General features: G+C 61.5%; 1 protein-coding gene across 3 annotated transcripts; it reads right to left on the reverse strand.

Annotated features, from left to right (window-relative positions):
- Nucleotides 1–3,016: 3,016 nt before the first annotated feature.
- Nucleotides 3,017–12,610, reverse strand: TMEM200B (transmembrane protein 200B). Of its 3 annotated transcripts, none has more exons than XM_057402900.1 (2): nucleotides 12,392–12,610; nucleotides 3,017–4,397 (listed from the first exon to the last, which is right to left on the reverse strand). In XM_057402900.1, the coding sequence occupies exon 2, from the start codon at nucleotides 4,369–4,371 to the stop codon at nucleotides 3,115–3,117; it is 1,257 nt and encodes a 418-aa protein (XP_057258883.1). In that variant the 5' UTR covers nucleotides 4,372–4,397; nucleotides 12,392–12,610; the 3' UTR covers nucleotides 3,017–3,114. The 3 variants fall into 3 exon arrangements, with proteins under 3 accessions (XP_057258883.1, XP_057258882.1, XP_057258881.1); XM_057402899.1 differs by lacking the exon at nucleotides 12,392–12,610 and adding an exon at nucleotides 11,022–11,125; XM_057402898.1 differs by lacking the exon at nucleotides 12,392–12,610 and adding an exon at nucleotides 9,041–9,183.
- Between the last annotated feature and the right edge of the window lie 1,458 nt (nucleotides 12,611–14,068).

Raw genomic sequence — 14,068 nt, forward strand, 5'->3', positions numbered from 1 at the left:
TCTCACCCCAGATCCATTCCCAGCACATCACAGGGACAGCGTGGGGGCGAGAGCATCCGCAGCATCCGTCCATTGAAACCAGCATTTGGTAAAATCCCACAAACACTCCTGAAATCACATCCACGGGCAGAGCTGAAGGTGAGGGATGTGCAGATGATGGGAGCAGAGGTCTCCTCACCCTGCCACATCCACTAATCCAGCAGCTTCACACTTCGAAATGATCCCTATGGGGCTCAGGAATCCCGTCAAGGAGGATGCTGGGGCAGGAGGATGATGCTGGGCAGGAGGAGGATGCTGGGGCAGGAGGATGCTGGGGCAGGAGGATGCTGGGGCAGGAGGAGGATGCTGGGCAGGAGGAGGATGCTGGGGCAGGAGGAGGATGCTGGGGCAGGAGGAGGATGCTGGGGCAGAAGGATGCTGGGGCAGGAGGAGGATGCTGGGCAGGAGGATGCTGGGGCAGGAGGATGCTGGGGCAGAAGGATGCTGGGGCAGGAGGATGCTGGGGCAGGAGGAGGATGCTGGGGCAGGAGGAGGATGCTGGGGCAGGAGGAGGATGCTGGGGCAGGAGGAAGATGCTGGGCAGGAGTAGGATGCTGGGGCAGGAGGATGCTGGGGCAGGAGGAGGATGCTGGGCAGAAGGATGCTGGGGCAGGAGGAGGATGCTGGGCAGGAGGAGGATGCTGGGGCAGGAGGATGCTGGGGCAGGAGGATGCTGGGCAGGAGGATGCTGGGGCATGCTGGAGCAGGAGGAAGATGCTGGGCAAGAGGATGCTGCAGCAGGAGGAAGATGCTGGGCAGGAGGAGGATGCTGGGGCAGGAGGAGGATGCTGGGGCAGGAGGATGCTGGGGCAGGAGGAGAATGCTGGGCAGGAGAAGGATGCTGGGGCAGGAGGATGCTGGGGCAGGAGGATGCTGGGCAGGAGGATGCTGGGGCAGGAGGAGGATGCTGGGCAGGAGGAGGATGCTGGGGCAGGAGAAGGATGCTGGGCAGGAGGATGCTGGGGCAGGAGGAGGATGCTGGGGCAGGAGGAGGATGCTGGGCAGGAGGAGGATGCTGGGGGCAGGAGGAGGATGTTGGGCAGGAGAAGGATGCTGGGCAGGAGGAGGATGCTGGGGCAGGAGAAGGATGCTGGGGCAGGAGGATGCTGGGGCAGGAGGAGAATGCTGGGCAGGAGGATGCTGGGGCAGGAGGAGAATGCTGGGCAGGAGAAGGATGCTGGGGCAGGAGGATGCTGGGGCAGGAGGAGGATGCTGGGGCAGGAGGATGCTGGGCAGGAGGATGCTGGGGCAGAAGGATGCTGGGGCAGGAGAAGGATGCTGGGGCAGGAGGAGGATGCTGGGGCAGGAGGAGGATGCTGGGGCAGGAGGAGGATGCTGGGGGCAGGAGGAGGATGCTGGGGTCAGGAGAAGGATGCTGGGCTGGAGGATGCTGGGGCAGGAGGAGGATGCTTGGGCCGCACGTGGTGCAGGCAGGAGATGTGGTCCAGGCAGGAGATGCCGCAGGCAGGTTCCCCTCTCATCCCCCATCATTGGGTTGCAGCCGTTTGAGCCCCATCCAGCCAATGAAGGGCTCAAATGACACCAGAAGCCCTCGGCCCTGTGCCGCTCCTGGTGCAGCTCCTCACGGGGCTCCGGTTCCTTGCTCCCATTGCCAGGGCCCAGCCGGTCTGACGCCGGCATTGGGCCGCGGTTTGTCCCAGGGTTTGGTTGAGCCGGTGGCGCAGCTGGGACACTGCAGCCTGAAGAACACAAAGGTCATTCCTGGATATTCCTCCAGTTATTCCCCGATATTCCTCCAGTCCCCGTGTATTTGAACCAGGCCCCGTCACCGCTGCTTTGTGGCCGTGCCATGGCTGGTGGGACCCGTCACCTCCTCACCCCTGTCCCCATCCCCACAACCCTCCTGGAGACGCTTCCATGGGGACACCGCTGGTGGGAATCAACCGGGCTGAGCCTCACAGCAATGACCTTCCCTAGGGAAAAACACGGCAAAGACCCCGGGAAAGGCTCAGGAAAGAAACGACAGAGGCAAAACTGCTTGTTTGGAAGTAAAGAGGAGCGGCGCTTCCCTGCTCCAGGCTGGGATGGGATCCGAGCTGCATCCCGCAGCGCAGCCTCACCCGACGGAGCAGACCTGCTCCTCCATTTCCCATTCTATCCATGTTTTCCTCCTGCTGTAACGTCCTTTTCCAACTACCATTTTCCTGCTATACGTTCCCTGCTGGAGGGTTTTGTTTCTGTGCTACCCCCCGTGGGGATCACAACAGCCCAGTGCCAAGGTCGCATCTCCGGCCTCGTTCCATGCAGCTCCTGTTCTGCACCCAGAGGACACCAAATAACACCACAGCACCAAACGCTCCCCCTTCCCTCCCTGCCCATCACATCCCTCCTCCCACAGCCCACATCCTTCACCCCCTCAATCAGCACAAACAATCCCTGTCCCGTAGAGGGGATTTGGGAACCGCTGCTGCCTGCACCTCCCCTGGGCTCCTCCTGCATCCCTGCTCTGCTAAAACCCCTCCAAACCTCGAGTTTCCCACCTCGTCCTGCACGTACCCATCATTTACAGAACATCCCCACCCTGAGCCTGGGGGGGGGCAGCAGGTCTTGGACACCCTTTGGGACCCGCTGCCCACTCTGAGCATCCCTGCGGCAACACGAGGTGGGACCACATGGCATCAAGGTAATATTTAATAGCCCCATTGGGTTTACGTGCTCTGGTCAAGCAAACCTTCCAGTGGGTTGAGGCTGGGCAAGGGGACACCCCCTGCCCCAGAGCATTCCCCCCCCCACTCCGGTGCAATAAAGTGCTGCAGGGGCTGGTGGGGCTTCACCCACCCAACGTCCCCATCCTGCAGTTTGTGCTGGGTCTCAAAGCCAGGGCTCCTCTGGAAAAGCCACCAGGAAAAGGGCTTTGTAAGGCCAAGGGCATCCACTGGGAAGACATCGAGAGGCAGCCGGGAGGGGACATCACACCCCAGGCAAGTCCTCCGGCAGCAGCACCAGGTCAAGACCTCCCTCTTGGCACTGCTTCACATCAGCACCCCTGAACCCCAACCCCCAGATGTGGGGTCTCTGGTGGGTGCTGGGGAGCAGGGTGAGGGGCTGGGGGTGTCAGACCCGCGTTCCCTGCTCCATCCCCACTGCCCAGGAGCTGGGCCGGGGCTCGCTGTGCTCCAGCAGCCGGTCCGAGGACTCGCCGGTGCTCTCCAGCTTGCTGTAACCCACCAGGCTGACGTGGTCCAGCCGCGGCCAGCTCCGGTTCTTACGGTCCTTGATGGGGGCCACCAGCAGCACCCCGGGCTGGCCGAGGTCCAGGGACTTGGAGTGCCCCGGGGCGTGGAGCTGCGCATCGGGGCCGAGCTCCATCACCACCGGCTCCGCGCCTCCATCCACGTTGATGATGATGTGGCCACCACCAGGGTCGTGGCCGTGGGGCACGGTGCTGCTGCTGCTGCCACCAGGCTGGGAGAGCTGCGGGGCTTCATGGTGGGGCTCTGCAGGGCCCCCTCGCGCTGCTGCATCCAAGAGGCAGTTGTTGAGCTTGATGACGGGCAGCGCCAGGGCGCTGACAGCCGAGGAGAGGAGGGACTCGGCCCCGGGCTGCGGGGAGAAGCCGAGGTTGGCCTCGGCGGAGGCACCGGAGCGGAGGCTGAGCAGGGAGGCAGCGGGAGATGCCGCCGGGCGCTGCAGGAACTCGGCCGTGGTCTGGAGCCTGGTGGAGCCGTAGCAGTTGGACCACTTGGTGCCGGTGCCGGGGCAGGGCTGGCCCGAGAGGTCCACGCGGTAGCAGCCCTCCACGCACTCAGCGTTGGCCTTGGGCACGGGCTGGGTGTCCCCGCGCTGGCAGTGCCCGTCCCCGGGGCCGGTCCCCTCGGGCAGAGCCGCCACCATGCAGTAGAGCCCCTTCTGCATGAGCCTGCGGGTCTCCATGTCCCTGTTCTCGTACAGCATGGTGTTGGCGCAGATGAAGATGAAGAGCCCGATGCCCATGATGACGGGGCCGATCAACTTGAGCTTCTCGCTGTGGGGCACGTGGCGCGCGGCCGCCACCTCCCTCCTCACGTCCCCCGTGACGTTGGCGGCACCGGCGGCCCCAGCTCCGCGGTGGGGCCAGTAGCCCACCACGGCGATGGTCATGCCCACCAGGACCACCGAGATGCCCACCATGACGAAGGCTCCCGATGGCGAGCGCATGCGGAGCTGCCCCTTCACCGGCGCCTCCGTCGGGGACTTGCGCCGCCGCAGACGATGCCCCCGGCGCCGCGGTGGGGCTGGGGGCACTGGGGGCACCGGGGGCACCGGGGACCTTGTGCCCCCCGGCTCTGGCTCCCGCATGGGCCCGTTGCTCTCGGTGCTCTCCGCGGTCATCGTGTCCGGCCCGGCCGCTCCTCCTGCTGTGGGGAGGAGAAAGAGGAGAAGAGGCATCACTGGGGATCTGCGTGCCCGGGGTGATGGGAGAATGGGGAGGATGTGGGCATGGGGAGCATGGGGATGGTGTGAGTGTGGGGATCACAGGGACATAGAAGGGACATAAAACACATGGGTGTTGGGGAAGGGAAAGGGGAAAGTGAAAGGGAAGGGAAAAGGGAAAGGGGAAAGGGGAAAGGGGAAGGGGAAAGCGGAAGGCGAAAGGGAAAGGGAAAAGGGAAAGGGAAAGGGAAAAGGGAAAGGGAAGGGAAAAGGGAAAGGGAAAGGGAAAGGGAAAGGGAAAAGGAAAAGGAAAGGGAAAAGGGAAAAGGGAAAGGGAAGGGGAAAAGGAAAGGGGAAGGGAAAAGAGAAAGTGAATGGGGAAAGGAAAAGGGGAAGGAGAAAGGGGAAGGGAAAGGGAAAAGGAAAAGGAAAGGGAAAGGGAAAAGAAAAAGGGAAAGGGAAAGGAAGAAGAAAAAGGGAAAGGGAAAGGAAAAAGGGAAAGGGAAGAGGGAAAAGTGAAAGGAAAAGGGAAAGGGAAAGGGAAAAGGGGAAGGGAAAGGGAAAAGGGAAAGGGAAAGGGAAAGGGAAAGGGAAAAGGAAAGGGAAAAGGGAAAGTGAAAAGGGAAAGGGAAAAGGGAAAGGAAAAGGGAAAGGGGAAAGGAAAAGGGGAAGGGGAAAGGAAAAGGGGAAGGGAAAAGGGGAAGGGAAAGGGAAAAGGGAAAGGGAAAGGGAAAGGGAAAGGGAAAAGGGAAAGGGAAAAGGGAAAGGGAAAAGGGAAAGGGAAAGGGAAAGGGGAAAGGAAAAGGGGAAGGGGAAAGGAAAAGGGGAAGGGGAAAGGAAAAGGGGAAGGGAAAAGGGAAAGGGAAAGGAAAAAGGGAAAGGGAAGGGAAAAGGGAAAGGGAAAGGGGAAAGGAAAAGGGAAAGGGAAAAGGGGAAGGGAAAGGGAAAGGGAAAAGGGGAAGGGAAAGGGGAAAGGGAAAGGGAAAAGGGAAAGGGAAAGGGAAAGGGGAAAGGAAAAGGGGAAGGGGAAAGGAAAAGGGGAAGGGAAAAGGGAAAGGGAAAGGGGAAGAGGAAAGGGAAAGGGAAAGGGGGAAGGGAAGTTTCCCACTGGCCGCAGAAACTGAGGCAGGGCTGGGTGTGCAAACCCAAGCTCAGGGTCTGCCGGAGCTGCACCAGCTCCCGTTTGCTCCCCTCGCTACCCAGGCACCCCCTGCACACCAAACCCGCGGTGCCACCACCCGGAGCCGCCGGTGAGCCCCAGCCCCAGCAGCCCAGCCCCAGGCAGCACCGGCGCCGACAGCCAGAGCCGCCTTCCTCAGCCTGCTTCATGCCCAGAGCCTGCCCAGTCCCCAGCAGGGCTCCTCGCAGGGCGCTCAGCACAGCTCCTTATCCAGCACCCTGTGTCCTGGATGAGCAGGGCGCTGCTGAAGCTGCTGCTAAGCCAGCCCGTGAGCACCCCGCAGGGAAGCATCAGCCGGGCTGGCTCCGTGCTGCACAGGGTCAGCGGTGCCCCGCGGTACGGGGAGGCTAAGACAGGCTCTGGGCACGTCCCAGCCCGGACACGTCTTTAACAGCAGATGGATAACCCCGTGTTGACAGCCCCTGCCGCCCGGCTGCTCGCTGCTGTGCGCCCAGCAACGTGGCTGTGCAGCAGGAATGCTCCCAAATGGGCGCTGGGGATGCTGCAGGGTGGCCCCCGGCCAAGGGATGCTGCAGGAGGGGGCTTGCAGCAGAAGAGCAGCAGGAGAGGCGCAGAGCCCGGTGGCATCGACGCTCAGCAATGAAGAGGCAGAAAGTAAACCCAAGCAGAAAGACCCCGGTTGGAGGGGGGAGGCTGCTCTCATTTCACTCCCCGGGATGAATGAAGCACCAGGAGCCAGCAAGCAGCATCAGCGATGGCAGGAAAACAAGACACAAAGGGTTTTTATCCTCAGCCTTAATCATCTTAAGGTGTTATTAACACCAGAGGGAAGGAATTAAAGATATGAGTTCCAGGATGACAGCGTGTTCCTGGCACCAGGCGCTCAAGCTGTGACAATTTGAATAAGGGAGATTGAAAGGAGGAAGGGAAATAAAGTCCCAAACAACCCAAACCCAACTGCTGAGGGGGCTGGGAAAGCTCCCCGGGAACCAGGATCCTGCGTGGCCAAGGGGGAAACGCAATGAACCCAACACCACGGGCACCCTCCATAGGAAAATGAGGGTTAGAAGGGTTTGGTGTTAGAAGGGAAATAACCAGGAGCAGAAACACATCCCAAAGACCGTGGGATCTTTGCCTTTAAATGCCCTGATTCAGGTCATGTCTCCACATCCCCTCATTGCCATCTTAGATCCGGGTCCAGCCAGGGCCCTGCGTTGGGTCTGGGTGTTATTTGGGATGCTGCTCCCATGTTTTTATACTGGATACTTGGGTGCCATGGTTTAGTGTGAGGCGTCCCTGCCCACGGCAGGGGGGTTGGAACTGGATGATCTTAAGGTCCTTTCCAACCCAAACCATTCTATGATTCTATGATACAACCCAGGATTAAACTGTGGGAGCAGTGCAGCAGGACAAGAAGGTCCCACATCCCCGGGGCCTGAATAACCTCATTCCCTCCCTCCTCTTCTTTTCCCTGGACACAGGGGTGGGGATCCAGGGCAGGAAGATGCCATCAACCTGCATCCAGGCTGGGAATCTCCTTTTCCTGCTCCCCGTTCCCCTATCACTCTTCCTGCCCCCAGCACCTCTCCTCTCCCCTCATCTCCTGCCGCGCTGTGGAGCTGAGGCTCGGGATTGCTCAGCGCGGGGCTGGTTGTTCCCAGAGTTCAAACCCATTATTTTTATTAATAGAATCCCCAAGGTTATGTAAGCTCTTTGGAAAAAAAAAAAAAGAAAGGAAAACAAAATGAGCCAAATCCCAACGTTTCCACCCCATTCTGCAGCTCGCAGCCGCCGCCGCTCCCGCCAAGGGATTAATTCAGCCCTGGAGCAGCGGTGCTGGACACAGCCCTGGGGCCCATGGGTGCTGTGGGGGCAAGGGGACAACAACCCCGGTGGGGACAGGAGGTGACTCTGGGGCCACCCCCTTGCAATCCATGGCTCCCGACACCGCCGGTTTCGAGGTTTCTGTTCCCAAAGGGAATGCCGGCCTAGGGACGGGAATGCCGGTAGAGAGCGAGCCGAGGGCTGCTCCGCTGCCAGGCTCGCAGTTAAGCTCCCAATCCCTGCAATAAGCCTGGCATTAAAATAAACCCAAACATTTCCCTAATCCCCCCCATCACGAAGGCTTCTTCCTAGCTCCATCCTCCCACCCAATCCCCTCCTGCCGCCTTCGCGGGCAGATGCTCCTAAAACTTGACACTAAATCCCAACGCATCCAAGAGCAGCGGAGCCGGGATGGGGGTAAAGCAGAGCCTGGGAAGGGTCCCTGCCCCTGCCACAACCAACGCCGCAGGTCACCAAAAAGCAGATTTGGCCTCAAAATCTCCCTCCGGCTGAGGGACGAGGGGCTCACACCTGGAAAAGGCTTTGGCACGGGGTAGATTCCATCACCCTGGCAGGGATTTAAACCCCAGCATCTCCCCGGGGAGCGTTTCCATCCTGCCCTGCTCCAGGACCCCGTGCTGTGGGTCTCCTCCCCTCCTCACCCCAACCCTCTGCGAGGAGACTACACGGAACAAGGTGAGCTTTAAGGTCCCTTCCAACCCATCGAGCTTGGCACGAGTTGCGGCTCAGGATGCACCCCCAGCAATGCGTGACAAATGGAAGCACCTCCTTTTTTCCTCTTCTTTTCCCCAAATCTTGTGGCTTTGCAGCCGTTCTCCCGAGTTGGGAATGAACCGATTCTGACGTTTCCCCCCTCGGCTGCACACAGGAGGTGTCCAGAGGGAAGAAAGGAGATAAAAGCTGCCGGGAATCTTTCCGGGTCTCTTCCAGCAGGAGAAAACCCTGTGGCCATCCCAGCTCCCACCAGCAGCTCCCAGTCCGCAGGGGTGAAACCTCCCTGCTGTGTTCCCGGTGCGGTGACAGATCTTGGCTGGGGACACCCGTTATCAATCATAATCAACCGAGGTCCCTCATAGGAGCTTCCACATAAACCCAGTAACACTTGTTATCGCGGTGCAGGATGGATTAGCCCCATTCCCAGCAGGAATCACCTTCTGGTGCTGGGCTGGGGGGGTCTCACAGCAGGTTTTAACTGGGCTTGTGGTGCATCTTCCCTCTGCTGCAGCACAGAAGACCCCTCTGCCTGTAACCCGAAGGTGATGGCTCCTCACTCCGAACACCCCTTGTTTCATTCCAGACCTCGGTTTTCCCAAGGGAAGGGTGGGATGGGGAAGGTGCTAACACACCATCACCCCCCCTAAGCACCTGGTGATGGAGGCATCACCTCCACACCGAGCCCAGCTGTGGAGAAGCACCTTGGATCCTCATCTTCAGGTCACACATCCCAGACCGGAGCCAAGGGACCACCGCTGTCTCCTGGAATGGGATCCAGGGCAGCGGGATACAGGGAAAGACGGCGCTGGTTTGGGGACACGGCGGGGTCTGTCCCTTTGGTTTCCACCCTGTGTCTGACGGGGTGAGATGGTCCCGATGGGGATGCAGCAAGAGGTGGGAGCCAGCAGAGCCCCCAGCTCCCTTCACCTTGACTTCCCCAAGGTCCTCGCTGCTCCCAGCACAGGGCCATGTGCCAAGCTCCTCCCCGGCCTCCGGCACATGGGAACATCCAGCCGGTGACTCACGACACGAGCTCCCTCACCCAGGCTGGCTCCGCTCCTCCGACTCATCCCCAGCGCTGGTCACCCAGGCAGCTTGGATGGATCCCACAGAGTCACAGCCCCGGAGCAAGGGATCATCATCCCAGCTGCTTCTGATGGGCCCATTGTTTCAGGAGACAATGGAAATGCCACAGATCTTGTGTTCCCCCCCCCCCCCCCCGCCCCAGCTGATGCCGAAACCAGGCCATCTGCATTGCTCAACGCGTCCTGATAGGAACCACATGGAAATCATTAATAAATCCAAATTCAAGATATTGCAGGCATCTAAAATTAAATGGAGAGAGGGCTGCTAACGGCTCGGAGGAGGAGGGGGAGGAGTGGGAAGCTCCGGAGGGATTTCCTGGGAGAATTCCTGCCTCTGGGAAGCGGAGCAGGGTGCAGGGCCCCGAGGGATGGAGGCTGCAGCCGAGCACCTTGCAAAGCCTCCCGGTCCAAAGGAAAGGAAGGCAAATCCGCAGGTTGGGATTGGCAGGACCAAACTCTGCCCGAATTTGGCACCTTCCCTGCTGCTCCTTTGGGACATCCCTGCCAGAGCAGCGGGAGGAGGGACTCCAGAGGGGGGGCAGCCAAGTCCTCCCCGCTCCCAGGCCTGGCCCGAGCTATCCGATGGGTACAAACACACATAAACCCACCTCATCCCACCCCAGGGACCCGCATCCCGCTCTCCCTGCACACAATGAAGTTCCCAGCTGGGATTACGTTTGTCTCCAGTGTTTTAAACCTCCATCATCTCCCGTTTATTCCCACCTACAGGAATCAAAACCCACCCGGCAGAGCGATGGGAGCCGTGGGCGCTCCCCCCAGCCAAGCTGAGCCCCTTGGGCCAAAAGGCCGGCCCCATCCCAAACTCCAGGAGCTGCGGGGATGATTTCCACCCACTTCTCCTCTCCTGCGTGTCCACATCAAACCCTGCGTGGGGATCAGCGGCACGACCCCCTCCTCATCCCAACCCTCTACGAGGACACTCCATGGAACAAAGTGAGCTTTAAGGTCCCTTCCAACCCAAACCATTCCATGAGTCCATGATTCTAGGATCTGGGAACTGCCAAAAGCCCCGGGGTTTGGCTGGAGCAGCCGTGCTGTGCCCGTGCAAGGGTGCGTGTGCCCGCACACGAGTGTGTGCACCCATCCGTGAGCACGCGTGTCAGTGCGTGTGCATGGCAGTGCGGCTGCACGCGTGTCCCTGCGGGGGCTTGACTGCTGTCTCTGTGTGTGCTGGGTGTCCATGGGTGCTCTGGGTCCATGGGTTCCCAGTGCTCGTGTGTGCTCAGTATCCATGGGTGCCCTGTGCCCATCTGCACCCCGGATCTGCGCGTTCCCAGTGCCTGCGGGTGCCCTGTTTCCATGAGTGCCCCGTGCCCATGGGTGCTCCATGCCCGTGGGTGCCCCATGTCCATGGGTGCCCCGTGCCCGTGGGTGCTCCATGCCCGAGGGTGCTCCATGTCCTTGGGCGCCCCATGCCCGAGTGCCTTGCGCCCATGGGTGCTCCATGCCCGTGGGTGCCCCATGTCCATGGGTGCTCCATGCCCGTGGGTGCTCCATGCCCGAGGGTGCTCCATGTCCGTGGGTGCCCCGTGCCCGTGGGTGCCTTGCGCCCATGGGTGCTCCATGCCCGTGGGTGCTCCATGCCCGTGGCTGCCCCGTGCCCGTGGCTGCCCGTAGCCGCACACTCCCGGTGCCCGCGGCTGCCCCATGTCCATGGGTGCTCCGTGCCCGTGGGTTCCCGCCGCGGGCTCATTGCCCCCGGGGCCGATGCGAGCGTGTCCGGACACCGCCGTGTCCGCCTGGACCCCCCCCCCCCAACCCGCTCCGCCTCCCGTCCCCCCCCCCCCCTGCCCCGCACTCACCGGGGGCCTCCGAGCCGAGCGCCTCCGGCCGGGGCCGGGGCCGGGGCCGGTCCCCGGGGGGCAGCGGGCGCTGGGCTCCGCCGCCGCTGCCGGGGCCATGGAGCGGGGGGGCCACGCGCGGCTCCTCCGCCCTCCCCGTTCGCCGCCGCCGCCGCCGTCTGGGCGGGGGGGGGGGGGGGAAGCAGCGGGTTCCGCCCGGCCCCGGGTCCCCGCCCCGACCGGCCCCGGCCGCGATCCCGCGGGGGGCGGAGCGCGGGGAGGGGGCACGGACCGGGACCCCCCCGGCGGGGCCGCTGCCGGGTGGCGGCCGTGGGAAAGTTGGGGCTCGAAGGCGTCCCGGAGGCTGCTCCGGGCAGCACAAAGGGGAGCAGAGGCTGCGGAAGGAGCCGGCTCGGAGCGCGGGGCTGGCTCCTGGCCTCGGAGCTCGACAAAGAGGCACTGAAAGACCTCTCCGTGAGCACCAACCGTCCCCACATCCCCATCGCTTCAGCCCCATCCCCAGCACTTCATCCCAATCCCTGCGTCCCCACATCCCCATCACTTCAGCCCCATCACTTCATCCCCAGCCCCATCCCCATCACTTCAGCCCCATCCCCATCCCTTCATCCCCACGCCTATGTCCCCATCCCCACGTCCCCACATCCCCATCACTTCATCCCAATCCCTGCATCCCCACATCCCCATCACTTCATCCCCATCCCCATCCCTGTGTCTCCATCCCTGCATCCCCATCCCTGCGCCCCCACATCCTCATCACTTCATCCCCATCAGTACCCATCCCTGCATCCCCATCCCTGCATCCCCATCACTTCATCCCCATCCCTGCATCCCCACATCCCCATCACTTTATCCCCATCTCTGCACCCCCACATCCCAGTGCCCCCACATCCCCATCACTTCATCCCCATCCCCGCATCCCCAGTGAGCAGCCAGCAGCATCCCACGTCTGTAACCACCACAGGCACACCACAGTGCACTGAAACAACCGATCCCAACTTTCACAAACATAACCCCTACCCCAACACCCCAACACCCCACACGCTGCTGAGGAGATCCAACCTCTTTACACCCAGAGCCACTGATGCTCTGCAGGCAGAGGCTGATGATCAGCCTTTAATTAACAACACACCGCGTTTGCATTCCCCCTTCCCCACGACTGGGGTAAATCTCAGCATCAAACCAAACGCATGCTCCCCCCACGGAGCCACAAGACACAACCGTGCCGTGCCCAGCATGACAGCCACCAGCACTCCATGGTCCTAAAGCAGATGCAGAGCCCAGGCATGAGGCTCTGTGGCAGAGTGCTGCCCAGGAAAGGGGTTCCAGGATAAAGCTCACAAATGGGGCGCAGGATGAGCCCGGTTCCTCACCTGGCTCTGGCAGAGGAGCATCATTCGGTGAGTCGAGGATGAGAGGAATAAAATCCCCACTTCAGGGTGATGCTGTGGAGATGGTGCCCTGGGTCCTCCTTCCCCACCCTCTGCCAGGCTGTTAAAGGGGTGTTTGGGAAACTTTGGAGCCGCTGCTCAGAAGAGAAGGCTCCTTAAGGAGAGACCTCAGAGCATCTCCAGTGCCTAAAGGGGCTGCAGGAAAGCTGGAGAGGGGCTTGGGACAAGGGCCTGTAGGGACAGGCCAAGGGGAATGGCTTTAACCTGCCAGAGGGGAGACTGAGATGAGCTCTTAGGCAGAAGCTCTTCCCTGTGAGGGTGCTGAGGCGCTGGCACAGGGTGCCCAGAGAAGCTGTGGCTGCCCCATCCCTGGCAGTGTTCAAGGCCAGGTTGGACACAGGGGCTTGGAGCAAGCTGCTCTAGTGGAAGGGGTCCCTGCCCGTGGCAGGGGTTGGAGCTGGGTGAGCTTTGAGGTCCCTTCCAGCCCAAACCATTCCAGGATTCCGTGATTCCATGATTCTGGACTTCTGGGGAAGGGTGAGGGCTCACAGCTGCATGCCCGAGGTGCCAGCTCCACCGCTGCACTGGAGCGATGCCTCCCTCATCCTCTCCATGCAGGCAGGCTGAACAAACCCAGCTGACTTGGGGGGGATGATATTTGACTTCGGCTTTTCACACTGCTCGGTGCCACGTTCCAGGCCTCCCCTTGCTGCCGCTGAGGCCATCTGGGCACTCCACATCCACAAGAAATTAATGCTTTTGAGCAAAATCCGATTCCTATTCAGAGGCTGTACCTGTGCCAGGCGGAGCCGGCCAAAGAGCCAGAGGGGAAGCAGTGGGACGTCCGGAGCAAGGGGCAGTGCTGTCAGCAGCAGGAGCTGGCAGAGGCACTCAGGTGCTGCCCACCCCTGCACAGGAGCCTGCTCTGAAGCAGTTTTCCCAGTGCAGGTTTCCCCATGGGGCCACTATGAATGTGTTGGAAGATGATGGAGGCGGGTGTAGGGATGAGGGCAGCTGCCTGCAGGGGTTGAAGCTGGACCATGCAGGGACAAGGTACCGTGGAGGAGGAAGAGCTCAGCCTGGCTCTTTCCCCTTTCCTTCAGTGCCCAGCTCATGGAAGGGAGATGGATGCTGCTGTTGCCCACGTCCTTGCAGGCTGTGGGACCACCTCTGGAGGAGCAGAGGAGGGAAGGACCCACCTGGGACAAAAGTGATGGCAGGGAGAGAAAGGAAGGGTCCCAGGGAGGGGCCTCTGGAGCAGAACCCGTGGTAGGATGGGAGATGCGCAGGACCAAAGGCTCGGAGCAGCCTCCGCAGCGCTCTGGGTGTGCAGCTCCTACAGACACGTCTTGGATGGGGGGGAAGAGCAGCAAACAGTGCAGCAAAGCATGGACACCGCTGCCCTCAGAGAGAGGCCAACCCCACCTCACCGCAGCGGGGAAACTCCTCTTGGGTCTGGGAGAGGGAAGGGACCCGAATCCGCCTCGCTTCAAGCTCTGGTTTATCCGGGGGGAGCCTCCTCTGCTCCCGGCCGAGCCCGGGCAGGAGGAACCGTGCGGCTGGAGGCGGGAGAAGCAGCGAGGGAAGCGCTGCCAGCCAGGCTCTGAGATCAGGGAGAAGGAATGTTCCGATGCTGTTACGGAGCGGCCGGGAGCTCGG

Source organism: Pezoporus wallicus, unplaced genomic scaffold, assembly GCF_028554395.1.
Source record: "Pezoporus wallicus isolate ANWC-B61680 ecotype Strahan unplaced genomic scaffold, APGP_CSIRO_Pwel_v1 contig_14477, whole genome shotgun sequence".
NCBI lineage: Eukaryota > Metazoa > Chordata > Aves > Psittaciformes > Psittacidae > Pezoporus > Pezoporus wallicus.